Source organism: Lissotriton vulgaris, chromosome 4_1, assembly GCF_964263255.1.
Source record: "Lissotriton vulgaris chromosome 4_1, aLisVul1.2, whole genome shotgun sequence".
Lineage (NCBI taxonomy): Eukaryota > Metazoa > Chordata > Amphibia > Caudata > Salamandridae > Lissotriton > Lissotriton vulgaris.
This window is the reverse complement of record NC_141691.1, coordinates 1,672,859,003-1,672,877,133: the sequence shown is the minus strand read 5'-3', so window position 1 is coordinate 1,672,877,133 and position 18,131 is coordinate 1,672,859,003. Positions and strand designations below refer to the sequence as shown.

General features: G+C 47.3%; 1 protein-coding gene across 1 annotated transcript in view; it reads right to left on the bottom strand.

Annotated features, from left to right (window-relative positions):
• E2F5 (E2F transcription factor 5) overlaps positions 1-18,131 on the bottom strand; it is a 325,128-nt gene that overhangs the window by 45,137 nt on the left and 261,860 nt on the right. Inside the window, exon 7 of the mRNA XM_086965947.1 lies at positions 5,432-5,629. Coding sequence (XP_086822073.1) covers positions 5,432-5,629 — 198 coding nt within the window. The remainder of the gene's footprint in view (positions 1-5,431; positions 5,630-18,131) is intronic.

The window sequence follows — 18,131 nt, the reverse complement described above, 5'->3', positions numbered from 1 at the left end:
CAAGGGTATCTGAATTTCTATGTCCCAGCAGTAAGAAATCGAGTAGGCCGCCCCTCTGGGGGCCTGCTAATTTGGATACGCCAGACATTGAATTGCACAATCAAGCAAAGGTTTATACCTTCTAATGACATCTTAGCTCTTGATATTAGTTGGCAAAATGGCCAACAACTTGCCCTGTTTAATGTCTACTCCAGGGGAGTTGGTGGGGGTAAACCATCAGAGGCCATAACAACTCTAGAGCATCATATTGAAATGTTACCATTGCTACCCCATGTAATAGTAGGCAGGGATTTCAATACCACCTTTGAACCCTTGGGTGAAGAGGATAGGATCCTGGCCGAAGAGGAGGATGCTAAGTGGAGAATTCCTCACTTAGAGGTACCAGCCATTAGAAAATGGAGCACAGTAGCAATCCAGTTAAAGAGTTTCTGTCTCTCTAGAGGGCTTAGAGCAGTTAATGGACGGGCACCCTCTGATTTAATGGGGAAAAACACATTTGACAATGGCCGAGCAGCCAGCAGAATAGATTACCTACTACTGGATGTAAGGGCTTGGAGCAAATTGGTAGATATGGAAGTGAAAGACAAAATAGAAAGTGACCATAATCCCTTATGCCTGACACTCCATTCCTACCAAGAAGCCTCCGAGGACCCAAGCAAAAATGAAATGGTGACGCAAGATCTTGTGAGCTCAAATAACCTTTGCCACCTGAAGTGGAGTATGCTTCTAGAAGATGTGTCTAAACTAGAGATTCTTAAAGAATTAGTTGTGGATGAAGTCTCTAAGACTAAGTCCCATTGTGGGATGTTTGACTTTAAATTCTACATGATGGAGGCCCATGAGAAGCTATTCTCCAAAATCCAAAGCTTCTTTGTCAAAACGGTAGTTTCTAATAAAAAGAAAAGGGTTCAAGAGAGCCAAGGATGGTACGATAAGAGTTGCAGGATAGCACGACAAAATCTTAGTATGGAGTAAGAACTGGAAACGCAATAACAGTTAGGATGGCGAGAAGTCAGTACAGGCAGACCCAAAAACTGGCAAAGAAGCGTTGGGATGAGGACTGTTGGCGCGAACTTAAGGAGGCATGTGCTTCCAAGGACTCCAAACGTTTCTGGGCCACAGTAAAATGGGAAAAGGGGGGCATAGCTGCCCAGCCTCTGAACCATGTCCCGAAAAACAATTGGGTAGAATTTTTCCAACCACAATATGCCCGAAATCCAGCCTTTACCCATGATTGTCCCCCTCCACATGTTTATTACAAATCTCCAATATTTGTTGAAAAGGATGTGAGCATTGTATTGGATTGTGTAGCAGGGGGCAAAGCACCAGGTATGGATGGAATTCCGGCTGACATATTTCTATCGGACCGGAACTCCTGGTGTAGTTATTTCACAATGCTGGCCAACGCGGTGGCAATGGGAGGGGAAGTACCTGCCTCATGGAAGGGAGCTGAAATTATTCCCATATTCAAAAAAGGTGATAGAACTCTGGCTAAAAACTACAGACCCATTAGTTTGATTGATACAGCGCAAAAACTAATGGGCCGCCTAGTCCAGAATAAACTGCAACAATGGATTGATGAAAAGAACATTCTGTCATCATACCAAGCAGGGTTTCGCCCTTTAACTAGTAGCGTTGATCAAGTTCTCCACTTTCTAACCATCTACTGGAGAAACGTTACACTAAAGAAGGGGACATTGTATGCAGTTTTTGTGGACCTAAAAGCCGCTTTCGATCTGGTCCCCAGAGAAAAACTCTGGCAGACTCTTGCGGATGCAGGCCTAAGCCAGGAACTCCTTACACTCCTTGTTCGCCTCCACGAAAATAATTTTGCAAGAATCAGATGGGGCAAGCAAGGAGAAGTAACTGATCCCTTTCCGATAGAACGTGGGGTGAGACAAGGGTGCGTCCTAGCGCCGACTCTCTTTTCAATTTATATAAATGGTATTGTCGAACACCTACAGAATATTGCTAGTGACGCCCCAGTAATTGCAGGCTCCCGTGTACCCGTCCTCATGTTTGCGGACGACACGCTTTTACTTTCTCGCACCCCCAGCGGTCTCCAAAAAGTGGTTGATGCCTTTGGTGTATTCTGTGATGGTAGGGGCCTTGAACTGAATACCACTAAAACCAAATTCATGTGCCTTAACCAGCAGTCCACCTTTAAAGGTGTAATAAAATATAAAGGTACTCCCCTAGAAAGGGTGGACTCTTTTTCTTACCTAGGCATCATCCTACAGGAAAATATGTGCTGGAAATCGCACATTAATACAACCATACTAAAGTTTAGGCAGTTAGCAGGTGCAATTGCCCTAAAACATCGAACCTCGCTAACTAAGCCGGTAAACTGTGCACTGGAAATTTACACCATGAAAGTACTGGGGGCTTGTTTATATGGATCTGAATTATGGGGGTTTTCAAACCTGAGAGAACTGGGCCGTGCAGAAAACAGGTTTCTGCGAGGGCTTGTGATGGTCCCACAAAGCACACCCACAACTCCACTAAAATTGGACCTCGGTAGAAAAAGTATAGAGGACATAGCTAGGCTGCGGCCTCTCCTATACTGGAGACGGCTCATGGTGACCCCAGAACTAAGCCACTATGCGGCGGCCTTGATGGACGTCATTAAGTTCGATCGTTTCCATAGTATCCCATGGCTAAAGGTACTCCGGGGACTCCTTGTAAAACTGAAATTGGAATATCTATGGGATATTAAAGATGTGGCCAGCTTCCCCACGAAAGCAAAGCTGAAAGAACTATATTGGGAAATGGTGTATCTTACAATGTCTTGTGATGGTTCAAGTTCAAGTTTAACAACTCGCTTCTTGGATATAAAAATGTACCCTTCATGCGAACCTTTCTGGGACGTTATTGAACGACCATATGACAGAAAATTATATTTTCAATTTCGCATAGGTACACTTCCGGTGAATGCCTTTAAGAAACATTGGTCCCCAGCTTGGGACGAACATTGTCACCATTGCAATGAACAAACTGAGCACATTTCCCATCTGTTGTTCTGTTGTCCACTGTATTCGATCCCTAGGCGCAAATGGCTAAAACCAGTGTGCTTAAATATGGGAACTCGCAGCCAATCTGTAGCCCTTAGGATACTTGTATCTGATTGTTCCACTGTGTTTGTGGTTGGTGTAGCAAAATTTTTGGCCTGGGCATGGTTAATTCGCACCCGTTCATTAATGGCAATTACATCCCAATGAATTATGTACACTATTAATTCTGCACTTTGCCACATGAATTATTATACTCTAAATTTTAAGATCTACATTTTATATGAATTGTGACAATGCTTTGTATTTTACTATGTATTTATTCGACAATTTATGTTTAATATGCATTTTAGAAAGTATTTTATGTGTAGTATTTATTGTATTAGGGTTAGGTGAATGCTTTTATGACAAATGTCGAATAAAGCTTTAAAAAAAAAAAATATATATATATAAACTTTATTCGGCTTTTCACAATTAAAAACCATAAGAGTATACTAAAACACAGCCCTGCAGTACAGATTTAGTCATTAATACATCATATAAAAAAACAGAGAACATATAATCGTTAGCAGCCCTAATACATAAAGATTGAACACTAATTTTAAAGACTCAAATTGTCGTGGGTTATTGTACATTCATGTTTTTGTTCCTGCCCCAGGAACTTCTACCATTTGCAGGTGCTCCCCTTCCTTCCTTTCACATCAATCCCAGCTTCCCCACTTGACCAAACTGTGTGATCCTAGTAAATATTTTATTTCACTGAGCTTCCTTTATTATCACGTATGAGAGAACCATCAAATACTTGAGTTCAGAATCTGTGCTGTACAAAACTACTTGTTATATTTATTAGTCTATAATGTTCCACAATATACAAGAACAATCTAGGTCATATTGAGTGCCCTTGATAACTCATTTGCTTCGTGGTACACCAATGGTATTGTTGTCAGGGCAGTGGGAGCCAACCAAAGCCAATATTATAATGCCCCTGCCAGATTACCTTTCAGCAATTAGTTCAAAATGAAGCAACATGGGGTGGAGGGAAAGAAGCATGAGTCAATACATAGAACCAGACAACAAAACGATAAATAGCTTTTCTGTGCAAGTCTGAGCTGATGAGTTATTTGCTAACATTCTGTGTGAGTGCTGCAGGACACAAAAGCGAGTGGGCAAGTAGATATTTCGAGGCATGCAGTGTAAGCACATTAAAGCCAGACAAGAAAGGAAAGGCAGATTGTATTGAGGACTTCCCTTACTTTGGTAGAGATAGGTTTTTGATTTGATTTATTAAAAACATCACACTTGCCTCCATGCTCCCAGTCACTTTCTTCAGCTCTGGATTTCTTTTTAAATGTTGTAACACTTCCCCCTTTTCTGCATCATCTCCCTAGATTTTTCATCTTGATATTTATAAGCTTTTGCTGACATTTTGACCCTGTGCACTACGACACTGCCATTCAATTCCACAGTGCATATACTCTGTCACTATAACAGGAGATAAAATTGATGAAAGAACAAAGGGTATGCTGTTCCTAACTAAAACTAAAGCACAAGGAAATCCCGATCCCAGCAGAAGTGGGGTAGGACAGCGGACGCATTGCGAATGATGCGCACTACATAAGGATGTTCCTTGTGTGATTCCTGCCGGGTGTTGATGACATAATTGATTAACCCAAGTGGGTTGGTCAAGTGCTATCAGGTATTACATATAATGTATGCTTGGGTAGACACAAGAATAGGTAGTTGTCACCACATCACCACCGAAGTGTAGATAGTTATGTTCTTTCTTTGGTCCTGACGAATCGCCACACAATTTAGCTACGAAAAGGCGAGAAACATGTTGACCACGCAATAGAGCGCCACACCTGAGACATTACCTCAGATCTGCACCTTTGTTCTTCTTTTTAATCAGGGTGGGAGACCCATAGAATAAAATTATTTCCAGTGGTACCTTCACACCTTTTTTAATTTCACTATCAAATGTCACATTATCACTTAATCATCTACACTTCTCAGGCGCCTAACCCCAACAGCACCTAAACAGCTTTTGGGAAAAAGATCTCCGCTAAAGAGCCCCACATAGACAGCCCGTCTGGTATTGCAGCGCCAACCAGACGAGAAGCAGCCGGGTGTGTGAGGGCCCTAAATTCCAAAAGGATGAATCCCCATCTTTGTATTTTCCTTGACCACGGAAAACTGGTTTTACTTGTGCTTTAGTTTTAGCATACCCTTTGTTCTTTCACTGACTCCGGGCATGTATACTGTATTTTAGGGCAATGCCAGACTAATAAGTTGCTCTGCAGGTCTGGTGGCACAATAGTCATATCATTTTTTAATGATAGGCTATGATAAAAACAAGAATCTGCAATTTCTCTTCGAAAAGGAGTCTCAAGAGATTTCTCAGTTAAGAACAAAACAAATCTTACCTCCAGATTCATCCATTTTACCAACATCAAATTGGTTTGGCTTCAAAACACTATTAACATCCAAGGAAATCAGAGGCTGATAGCTGTCTATAGTTGTGGTAGTTTGGGCTTCATCTCCTGGAAGGCTGGAATATGTTGCAGGTTCTGGAATGCTAGGAGAGGAGGGTGATGGAGATGTATTCTGCTGCGCCGTACAGTCTAAAAAAAGAGAAGAAAACTGTTTGTCAAAACATATCAAGTATGTGTGTGCTACAGTTCATCTGTTACAGTGGGTTATAGACATTAACATTCGATATAGTACTCTGAAAAGTAAAACAGATTGCATACTTCACTGTAATTGCAGAACCCCGAGTTCTGGGCTTTGGGAAGAGAAGTGAGGGGATTGGGGTGTTAGAAAAAGAAGGTGAGAGGTCTAGCAGGCATAGGAGTCTGAGGAAAATTGAAAAAGGTAGGGTCTGAGTTCTGGTTTGCCCATAATATTTTGTAATGAGTGTGCATTGGCGATCATGCATGGGCTACTAATTATTATTATGTTTCGATTGAGATGGTATTTCCTGTAAAAGGTATTTAAAACCGTTTTACATATGTCTCATTTACAAAATATTAAGCAGCAGGACAGACCACTATCTCAGAATAATATATTCAGAAAGCATTTAAAGTGAAAACATCGACCCTGAAGGGTATTGGGTCACTGAGCAAGACTACTCTTAGAAAGAAGTAGCAACACAATTAAGAGAACGGAACATAAAACTAAAACCAGCTTAAAGAACCCGATTTGAAGGGATTTCCTAAATATAAGATGATTCTATATTTCCGATGGTTTATACCTCACATTTTTCTTTGTCAAACTATTACATTATACTGTGGGGGGCATCCCAAGTAGCCTTCCGGGCAACATGACTGATCACTCCTATGCATTTCACATGAAGTGCTCCTAAGTTGATTATAAACGCAATGCATCATACCATGGTTCTCAGAAGTCAGCCAAGTCTTGTGAATTCCAGAAAACAGATCTTCAGTATTCCTTCTGGAGAATGAAAGAATGCTGCACTGCTTAGTTGGTGCAGATATTCATATACGTTTCCTTCATGCAACTGAAACTCCAATTCAGACGCTTAAAACACTTGACCCTACCATTTGTATTTAAAGATTAAAAACCCAAGTGAAGTTAAGCTAGACATCTCCTCTCCCTTCAGTAAGTCTTTATGGTTAACCTATCACAAACGTTAACTGAGATACTGGACTCACAGATACTCTCTCCCCCCCCCCCCCCCAAGTTACATAATTTAGAGGGATTATAACTGTTCAAAAATGTGGGTTTAACAAGGCGGAGTATCCGGTTTGCTGAACAGGCATTCAGCCCGCTCTGTTGTGAGTCAGGCATACTGTCATGTTTCTAGCTGCAGTGCCCCTACTGGTTCTGTTGATGGAAACCCAAAACCGATGGTCAGATGGAGTTGGGGCCATCAGTGTCGATACATCAATCAATCAATCAATCAGCAAAATTTGTAAAGCGCGCTACTCACCCGCTAGGGTCTCAAGGCGCTGGGAGGAGGGGGAGACGCTACTGCTCGAACAGCCAGGTGTTGAGTTGCCTCCTGAAGAAGAGATGGTCCTGGGTCAGCCGAAGGTTGGGTGGGGAGGGAGTTCCATGTCTTGGCCGCCAGGTAGGAGAAGGATCTTCCTCCGGCGGTGGTTCTGCGAATTCGTGGGATGGAGGCGAGGGCGAGGCTGGAGGATCGAAGCTGGCGGGTGGGTGTGTAGAATGTGAGGCGGCTGTTGAGGTATTTGGGGCCCGTGTCGTGGAGAGCCTTGTGTGCGTGGGTGAGGAGCCTGAACGTGATCCTTTTGCTGACGGGGAGCCAGTGCAGGTTTCTCAGATGGGCCGAGATGTGGTCGTGGTGGGGGATGTCCAGGATGAATCGTGCCGAAGCGTTCTGTATGCGCTGGAGTCTTTTCTGGAGTTTGGCTGTGGTTCCCGCGTAGAGGGTGTTCCCGTAGTCCAGTCGGCTGGTGACAAGGGCCTGGGTGACCGTCTTCCTGGTTTCAGTGGGGATCCACCGGAAGATCTTACGGAGCATGCGCAGGGTGCTGAAACAGGATGACGAGACGGCGTTGACTTGATTGGTCATTGTCAGCGAGGAGTCCAGGATGAAGCTCAGGTTGCGTGCATGGTCCGTTGGCTTGGGGGCGGAGCCCAGGGCCGGGGGCCACCAGGAGTCGTCCCAGGCAGAGGTGGAAGGTCCCAGGATGAGGACTTCCGTCTTGTCGGAGTTCAGTTACAGACGGCTGAGCTTCATCCATTCCCCGACGTCTTTATTCCTTCCTGGAGGCTTGTTCTGGCGGTGGTGGGGTCGTTGGTGAGGGCAATCAGGTTGTCCGCTCTAATTAGAGCAGGCAGTCTGGTTTCACTGCCGGTCCCGGACTGAAAAAGAATATGAATAACCCCAGGCTGTGGGAGAAAACTCCCTAGGTTTCAGGGTCATTATTTTTTTGGTTTTTCATCAACAAATTTCCGCTTTGGGAGTCTGTTTTTGAAAAACAAAAATGTTTGCTGAGCGGATGCTTATCACATGGCACTTGCACAAAAATGTTTCAATATCTTCAAAGAAGCTGCAGTGCCAACAATCTCTGTAGGGCCAATGGAGATGTCTATATTTGGTGGGTGATAGTTTGACAAGGATAGTAGAGGTTATTACCTCCACCACCATGACACACGGTGGGCCACCTGCCAAGTCTAAAGTATGCTCTCTATCTTCAAACATAAGAAAGTTGACTGGGAAGAACATTTGCAAATAGTCTAAATCACTGGCAATTGCTGCTTAGATCCTGTCGCACGTCAACCAAGTGATCCACATCTGGCTATTACATGCCTACTTAGGGTATTATATCGAACTCGCAAGAGGTGATGAAAGAAATGCTAGAAAATTACTCTAAAACACTGACAACCGCTCAGGGTAGCTTTCCAAAGTAATGTTTTGGCCCACTGTACAAATGCACACAAAGACCCGCCTTATGTAAATCAGTAATGACCCTAATCCTGATGGGAACAGTCCATCTAAAACTAAAGTGGCACAGAGGGATTAAAAACAATTGCTTTGAATGTGATCCAGAATTGCAAGTGGTTTAGACTATTTATAAGCATTCCTCCCATCATCTCCTGTGTGTTCACAGTTCTGTCTTGCCACTTTTCTAATTTGCATGGTCTAAAAAGGACTGTGATCTCGAGTCTATCCAACCAACCTTTCCTTTTGGGAATGAAGAAACAATCCTTTAATACTTATCTTTCAGATGAATGCTGGTATTTCTTGGTTAATACTACACAACATGATATGGGACATTAAAGTGAGCAGCTTTAAGGTTGTAACCGGAAATGGCGGTCTGGCAGGGCATGGACTGCCAGAACGCTCTTAGAAGCGTTAAAATCACCTTCTAGTACTAGAGACTTGGTTTCAACTGCAGTCAGGAGTTTAATGATGCTTATCAGCCATCAGGAATGCCCTGATTTCTGTCAGAGGAACAAGATAAAAGCAGTCCAGCTTACAACTGAGCAACCCAAGCAGGGCAGACCGCTAACACCAACTTATACAATTAGATCTGCACTGCCTGATAATTTTGGGCAGTTGTAGAGACCTAGTTCTTGTGGCAGACACGGCGGGAGGCACACATGCATGCATATGCAAAAGTTGGGAAATGAACGGGCAGGGCCAGCTAATGACGCACCATGCACCCACCACCTGAGATAGCACAGAAATGGGCCTAGGATCCATGGCACTGGAGCCTGCGCAGCGTGCCTATGGGCTTAAGTGAAAATTTTAGACACTACTGCTTAAGTCCATGGCACCCGTAGTGACAGTGAGAGCAAGGAAGGGGAGAAACAATCCCAAAATATTTGCAAGTAGGCACACATGTTGAAACATCTTTCACAATGAGCTGAAAGCAGCGAAGAGATTGCAGAAAAAAGGGGGGGAGGGAGGGAGGTGTCAGCAACAAGAGGAGTTGTCCTCTTCTGCATAACTGTGCTCAACACACCTTCTCTGAAAGTAAGCTGGAGGCGGAGACAAGTGGCAGCTGGGCTTGTACCAGTGGATCTGCCAAAAGAGAGAAGGGAAGGATGCGACTGCCCTACCAGTGGCAATCACGGTTCAATGAACACTGTCCCATGGGGTATTGGATGCCACCCAGCTGAGCGTCCCTGTCCAAACCAAACCCAAAATGGTGAAAGGTGAAAAGTACAAAGTGCTGCCACTTCCCATTCAGAAGTTTGGTGCTGACACCTGTGACCAATGCCAGTGTCCAGCTAGCCTGCCTGTAGAGTGGAGTTGTGGATCCAACAACACACTGAAGTGACTTGGGACCTATGATCACTACACAGGAACCCAGGACAGGAACCTTATTTAGGCGCAAACTGACCAAAGGAACATGAACATTAGATGCAAAATGTGCTGTAAAACTTGAAGAAGTACCTTGAAAGGTGCCCTTCGTAACAGGCTGGGGTACAAGGAAGGGGGTCTACCCGGTAGTCATAGGGACCTGGGTACTTAAGTGCTATAGAACAAATGGTCCCTGACCAATTAGGAGTGAATTAGTAAACTTTAAGAAAATATTCATTACCCAATCACTTGTTAAACCACTATTGTTTATTCAAATAGTGTTGGTACGTAGAAAAACTGTATATTTAATTTGCAAACATATACTGAACATTTTTAACAGTGCCCACTGTACAGGGAAGGGAAAGGGAGTGTAGTGCTCAGGAAAAGTGTGGGTAGGTGAAGTGGCAATTCAATTGTATATCTCCTTTAACAATTGATAATGGCTTCTCGGTGGAGCCTGAATAGAATTAATCATCAATTATCATTATCATTCAGTACGACATCATAAATAACAGGTGTACATATTAACACGCTGATTATGTGCAGCAGTTGGTAGTCGACGTTTCGACCCTCATGGTAGGGATGCTGGCCCTTACGCGACGGGTCTTCCTCAGGACAGTGCAAAGGGGAGGTGTGGGCAGTTCCTATAGGGGAAGGACATTTGGAAACAATTACTTAATTTCCACTAAATGAGGAAATTCAATTATTTATTTACAAAGGGGTACATATATACGAGTCATATCTCCTATACTCGGTCCTGAAGGGACCAAGATCAAGGTGTCAGGTTAACGTCTGTCAAGGATGAGGGGTACTTAAGAGAGGGGAGAAAGAAAGGAGAAAAACTCCAATTCATAAATCATGTCATTCAATTCTTCGTTATTCAGGTTGCAAAACCAGGTACTGATCTGTGCACGTACTAAACACTACTGATTATGTTCAGCTCATGTTGGGCGAGACAAGGTAAATAAATTGATTAGGACCTTAGGCTAGGAATTACTGACATTCTTCAAAGTTAAAGGGAATACCTAATTACCTGTTGTATCGATCTCACCACGACTTATTCAGGTGGCCAAATATGGCTCTTGTGTGAAAATATTCCTAAAAGAGGGGAGTGACTATTTAGTTGATGAGCCTATATGTTAATGGATCGTACATTATAAACCATAGAAGTAACTATACCTTATCGAACAAACGAGGAGGTTCGCATTCATTTATTGAAAACTAACAATGAGGGCGGAGTAGCAGCATATCAACGCCTCTCTGCATGAAAGGGTGAAGAAATTTATGAAGAAGTTTTTAGTAATCTACCCACATGGAGGGTACGTTAAAAAAGGAAGAATTATGCTCTTAGGATTACCTTGATATGCGTTGTATCGTGCGGGGGGGGGAGAGATCAGTATTCTATTAGGGTCCGTTGTGGTGTGCACATAATAATTCGGCCCCGTTCTATGGAAGAATGCCACATAGTTAAAATAGAACACAGGTGTTTGAATAGAAGCATCCACATGTATAATGATACAGCCGATCCGTACCTGAGTAATCAAGGGGCGAATTTCATGGAAGGTAATCAGTAGGACCCGAGCCATGAAATTCGACCCTAATAGAATACTGATCTCTCTCCCCCCACACGATACAACGCATATCAAGGTAATCCTAAGAGCATAATTCTTTTTTTTTTTTTTTTTTTTTTGGTAGACCTTTATTGCACATTATTCATATACACAGCGGTGCGCCTACAACCCGCTGTTGGGGCCGGCCGCAATGGGTGTACCACAGTTATCATATAAGCTTTACAGCAAATATCATAGGCACGATTGCAGGAGTCCAAAAGTCCCATCTCACGTAGGCACTAACAGTTAATCCAGGTGTAATAGTTACAGCGCACCCGTAGAGTGCGGTCGAGCGCCCCATGTGATCTCGGTCTATTTTACAGTTTTTTATAGAAAAAGGTAACCTCAACAAATCCCAACCCCACCCCCCCATCCCATCCTGGTCTCAGTGAGTAGTCTAATTCTAGCAGGCATGTTGTGGTTGGGCAGTTAAGGCAACGTATGTCTAACGGCACATCCCAGGTAGGGAACCTTCACCCTCCTCCCAGAGACATCCAGAGGTCACATCAAGGATCAGTGTCGACGGGTATCATACCAGTCCCTACGGCACACTGCGTTCTCACTGCCATGAACATCGCCCAGGCATGCACACAAAATACAGGGCCAACCAAGCTCCCTCGCCCTACAACGCTTTCAATCCGCCCCCTCTTCGCAGTCTGATAAAGCAGCAGCCACGCTCCCGTCGCTAGCAGTGTCAGTTAAAGATAGCATGTAGAGTGTAAACGGAGCCCAGATATCCCTCGGGCGAGACATCTCAGGCAACTCTTCATAGTAACAGTTCAATTGATCCCTGGAATAGGCCATATCTTTCAGCCACAGGTGCACTTCAGGCGCTCTCCTCCCTCCCCAGACCATAGCAACCCTTCTTCTGGCTAGTTGAAGCGCCAACACCACAAGCCGCCGCGACGGCGCAGCCACCCCAGAGGCAATGCCCAACAGACACAGGCGTACATCCAGCTTTATCTCAGTCGAGGTCATGACAGTTAGCCTTTCAGTCACTTCCTTCCAATAGTCGTACACACGTGAGCAACCCCAGGCCAGGTGTATAAAGTCAGCGTCCTCAGCTCCGCAGCGGACACATTGAGCAGAGGACCTGAGCCCACATCGTACCAGTTGGGCCGGAGTATAGTACCACTGTTGTAGAAATTTGTAATGCAGTAGGCGGAAGTTGCCATTGATCACATACCCACCGGTCATAGCACAGCATTCATTCCAGTCTGCATCACTCAGCGGTTCCGGGAGACTCCTATCCCACCTTGCTCTAGCCAGGGTCGCCCCCCCACCCTCATCTTCCTGCGCAGCCTTATATAATTTAGATAGCAATTTAGTCCTGTCCTTGACCGTATAGAGCAACTGCAACGCACCCAGGGCCAAGGGTTCCTCCGGATACGTTGGATATAAGTCACGCACAGCAGCACGCAGCCTGACATACACGAAGGTGGACATAGTAGCATTCGTCGAGCAGGTGGTCATCTCCCGAGAGGAGAGGAACGAGGCTCCTGGAAATAGATCCCCCATAGTCTGTAGTCCAGCCTCCCGCAGAATCTGGAGCCCTCCCGGTTCACCCGAGACAGAGATATCCGAGTGATAAAGTAGCGGCATGGCCGGGGCGTACAGCGGCAATCTGCCAGCCCGTTTACCCAGGGCAGTCCACGCGGTCGCCGTGAGGCGCACGGTGTCAATCTCCCCCTTCTCTAACACCGAGTGCTTATTTACTATCATGGCTCTTAGTGGATACGGCAAAACTGCGCTGGCCTCCAGCGCCACGTGCGGAGTGTATGGCGGAGAGTTTATCCAGTAGCTCGCAAAGTGCGCCTGCGCGCAAAGATAATAAAGTCTCATATCCGGCAAGGCAAACCCCCCCAGATCGTATGGCTTGGTCAGTACCTCCCAAGTTACTCGCGGCCTCTTTCCGGCCCAGGTGAGAGCTATCAGCAGGGAGCGCAGTCTCGCAAAGAAGTGTGATCGTAGCGGGACCGGGATGTTGACGAATAGGTAAAGAAATTTCGGCAGCACTACCATTTTAATCAAAGATACGCGATCCGCCAGTGTCAGAGGAAGACGAGTCCATCTCGCCACCTGGTCCTCCAGGTTGGATATGGCAACGCCATAATTCGCCCGTATGACTTCATGACAATCCCTGTGCACCCAAACGCCCAAGTATCTAATGGACTCCGTCGCCCATTCCAGCGGGAATTCCAGTGGCACTTGGCGAGTGATGTCCGTGAGAGGCATCACCACAGACTTATCCCAATTGATGGTCAGCCCTGAGTGCCGGCCGAATTTAATGAATTCTCGAAGTATGCGCTCCAGGTGGAGCGCCGGGTCTCGGACATATAGGACCATGTCGTCAGCGTACATCGACACTGCCAACGATCTGAGAGGGAACTTCAGCGCTGCCTCCGCATACCTCTGTCGTAAGATACAGGCCAACGGTTCCATCATGATGGCAAACAGCAGGGGCGAAAGAGGGCAGCCCTGCCTCGTCCCCCGCTGTATTGGAAAGGAGGCAGAGACGTGACCATTAACCCTTACTCTCGCCGTGGGTGCATTATACAACAAGGCAATCAGTGATGTGAAGAAGAACGGCACGCCCATCCGATGTAGAACGGCCAGCATATACTTCCACGCTACCGAGTCAAAAGCCTTGGCGGCATCGAGCATGACTGCCACTGCGGCTAGGTCTGGCTTAAGGAGATGTAGTACGGCGAACAAGGTCCTCAGGTTGTGAGTGGTGGATCGGAGGGGGATAAACCCCGATTGATCGGGTAATACCATAACCGGCAGAAGAAGACGCAGTCTCGTGGCCAGCACTTTAGCTATTATTTTAACATCAGTGTTAATTAGTGAAAGAGGACGGTACGATTCGCACCTATTTAGGGGCTTTCCGGGCTTAGGAAGCGCCACTAAGAGTGCCTCTCTCATAGTTCCCGGAAGTCGCCCACATTCAAAAGCTTCTTCTAGGACCATGGCCAATCGCGGAATAAGCAAATCTGCATATGTTTTATAGAATTCGGCGGGCAGGCCATCTGTTCCAGCCGCTTTCCCATTCGGTAGGGCTGCTATCGCGTCCCTGAATTCCGCCTCGGTGATATGGTGCATTAGGAATTCCTGTTGACCCCTGGAGAGCCACACCAGTGCTACATCCTCCAAATACCGCGACAGTTCCGCCTCGTCCGCCGTTTCTCTATGTTCATAAAGTTGCGCATAGTGTCTCGAGAAGCAGGTAAGTATGCCATCCGACGTAGTCACCACAGTTCCCTGATCCTCAATTTCCAATACGGTGCAGTGCCTAGCCCAAGGGTCCCGAATCCTATCTGCTAGTCCCTTGCCCGGCCTTCCCCCCTCTCCATAATATCTGGCTGTAGCACGTTTGGATAGAAATTTCACCTCCTGGTCCGCCAATTCATTATATTCTGTGACCTTTGCCCTAACATCCGCCAGCAATGTGCTGTCGGCCCCTTCCTCTAGCCGGCGTTCTAAAGCCAATAACTCCCTCTCCAGTCTGGACATAGAGTCTCTGATAGACGTGAGGACCCCGGACCGCAACCCGATACATGCACCCCGCACCGAGACCTTAAAGGCCTCCCACACCGTGATCATACTATCGACTGAGCCCACATTGGTCTCGAAGAACTCCTCGATTAACTGCCGCAGACGCTCGCACAGCACTTGATCCGTTAATACTCCAGGGGAGAGTCGCCAGGTAAACGGGGCAGGGGCATGAGTAGGTATCCGCAACTTCAGTGCAACAGGGGCATGGTCCGAGAGCGTTCGGGGCAGGTGTTCCACATTCAGCACCCATCCACTCACATCCCGAGTCAACAACCAATAGTCCAATCTCGACCACGTATTGTGCGCTGATGTGTAACAAGTCCCCTCCCGCCTGCCAGGATTCTGCAATCGCCAAACATCCACCAAGTGCAGCCCATTCACACCCTCGCGTACCGCATCCGTCCCCCTCTTATGTTCACAAGGCCGGTCGTTCCTCCTATCCAACTCAGGATCCAATGTAATGTTCCAGTCCCCCCCACAGAGGATAGCTGACGGTGGTAGGCTGTACAGTTTGTTCCAAAGTGCATTGAAAAATTCAGGGTCATCTATATTAGGACCATAGACATTGAGAAGAGTGATCAACGTGCCACACAACCTGCCCTGCACAACAATATATCTTCCATCCTGATCGACCTCCTCATGTAACACCTCAAATGGGACATTCTTTTTTACCAAAATCATTACCCCACGGGCATAGGATGAATAGGATGTGGCCCACCTCGCACCCGCCCACTGTTTGCCCACCATTTCGGCCGCCGCCCCCTTGAGATGCGTCTCCTGTAGAAATACCACTTGTGCCCCATGTCTATTCAAGAAGGCAAGCATTTGTCTAGTTTTCTGCGGCCTGTTCAGCCCTCTTACATTCCATGTAACACACGTGATGGTGCCCCCCCTATCCATAACGCCTAAGGTGTAAATATCTCAGCAGTGCATGCATCCCCGGCAGCCCCTGCCCGCTGATCCATCCCCCACCCTTCACCCGCCTAGACATAGCCCCAACAGCGCTAGTAAAATCCCAGAGCCACTCACTGCAACCCCACGTACAGCTCAAAGATGATTCAGACTCAATCCCCTTGACCAGGAAAAACATCAATATCCCAACCAGTCGCAACAACCCATCCCCCATCCCGCCGCCCACTTCAGCACTTTCAACTTGCCAAAGCCTCCCCTTGCTCCCCCCCTTTGCAACCCCCAACAATGCAAACAGCCTCATGTGGGGATCTCCCGTATCTGGAGGCGTAGTGGCACACCACCCTCGCCAAAACTGACGAGAGTGCAGACCATTGTCGTTGACAACAACCCCAACCCCTCCACCCCCCCCCACGGTCAAAGCGTCAAACCCAATGGCATTCACAGAACAGCACATTATAACGGGCGCCCCTGAAAGCGGTCATCTCTCAATAACATCGCCTTAGTCCCAGAGAGGCCATCTCATCCAGCGCAGCAGCTCATATTGCACAACAGACTCCATGTAGCTGAGTTCCACTGTAAAAGAGCCCCCTCCACCGCGGGATGGCAGCTCCAGCAAGAGCAGTATACACCACAGCTCTCCCCCTCGCGCAACATATAGAGCAACAACGCAAAGGGTACCAGGAGTCGGAACGTCAGAGTGTGTCTCCAGCAAGTACTGCATTCGCCGCAATGGAGGTAACCCTATGCAATACTCCTCAGTTCACCCACGGTATAGCCATCAGTGCAATGCAGGTCAGGCCTCTTCGTCCAGCCTCTCATCATCCCCTTCATGACGTCCCGGTGGGTCTTTAGCACGTTTTTTCAGTTTCTTGGCATAGTCCAGTGCTGCCTTGGGTGAAGAGAAGATCTTGTTATCCGATGGAGGCCCAATCCGAAGACGCGCAGGATATAGCATGGCATACGCGATGGTCTCCGCCCTCAGCAATTGTTTCACAGGCGCGAATTCCTTACGTGCCGTCTGAACTGCCACGGTGAAGTCGGGATAAAACTCCAGCTTGTTACCTTGATAGTCAATGGAGCCCTTCTCCCTTGCGAGCCGCAGAATAGTGTCCCGGTCCCTATAGTTCAGAATCCGCGCCACAATAGGCCTTGGCGGCGCTCCTGGTGGAGGCTTCTTAGCTAGGGACCGATGCGCGCTCTCCACAATGAAGATACGGGATAACTGGTCAGCCCCAAAGATGTCGATGATCATGCGCTCCATGAAGTCCTCCATGCGCCCCACGTTCGTGGATTCCGGCAGGCCTGTAACGCGAACGTTGTTCCGCCTGGACCTCCCTTCTAACTCCTCATTCTTCGCTTGTATGACCGCCAACACTCTTTCCATATTAAAGACTTTGGACGAGACCGTGGCCAAACCATCTTCTGTGGCGGAGACTCGCTGCTCCACCTCCCCCATCCGTTCGTTCTGACGGTCAAATTGCGTCGCCATCTGATCAAGACGATGATTCACAGACTCCATGGTGCCCTCAATAGACTGCAGAGTCTTCTGCATAGCTACTAGTGTGGCTTCCAGATTAGGCGTACCCCCAACAGCCCCACCCTGGTCGGCGTCTGCTGGCGCCTGTGAGGATGTATGCGCAGTCTTTTTGGCATCAAAGTTGATTTTTGGCTGGTTTCTATCAGGCCTGCCCATGATTGCGATCCGACTCTGCGTGGTCCGAGTCTCAGCTATGCAGCACAGCTTTCTCCGGTAAGTCTTTCAAAGCACTATCAGTGCAGTTATCAGCCGCTGCGTCCTGCGAATTACGTCCAGGCCCAGGCCGGTGAGCGCCCCCAGTCCGGGCCAGGTAGAACCGCCACCCCAGCAGGCGAGGCGCACCAGGCGATCGCCGCGCAGGCCCACAGTCCTAATATGAGCAGTAGAGCGCAGCGTCAGGGACAATATTAAGGCAGCACAGAAGGGCCCACCAGGTCCGTGTCCCCTCTCAACAGGGTCGACAGGTGGTGAGGTAGCGCCGGCGAAGTGCCGACCGCCGGCGTGCATCAAAGAGCTGCCAGGTGGAAGGGGGCCTCAAGATCTAATGTGAGCAGTAGAGCGAAGCGTCAGGGACAATAGTAAGGCAGCACAGAAGGGCCCCCCAGGTCCGTGTCCCCTCTCTGACAGAGTCGATAGTTGGTGAGGGAGCGCTGGTGAAGTGCCAACCGCCGGCGTGTATCAAACAGCTGCCAGGTGGAAGGAGGCCTCAATAA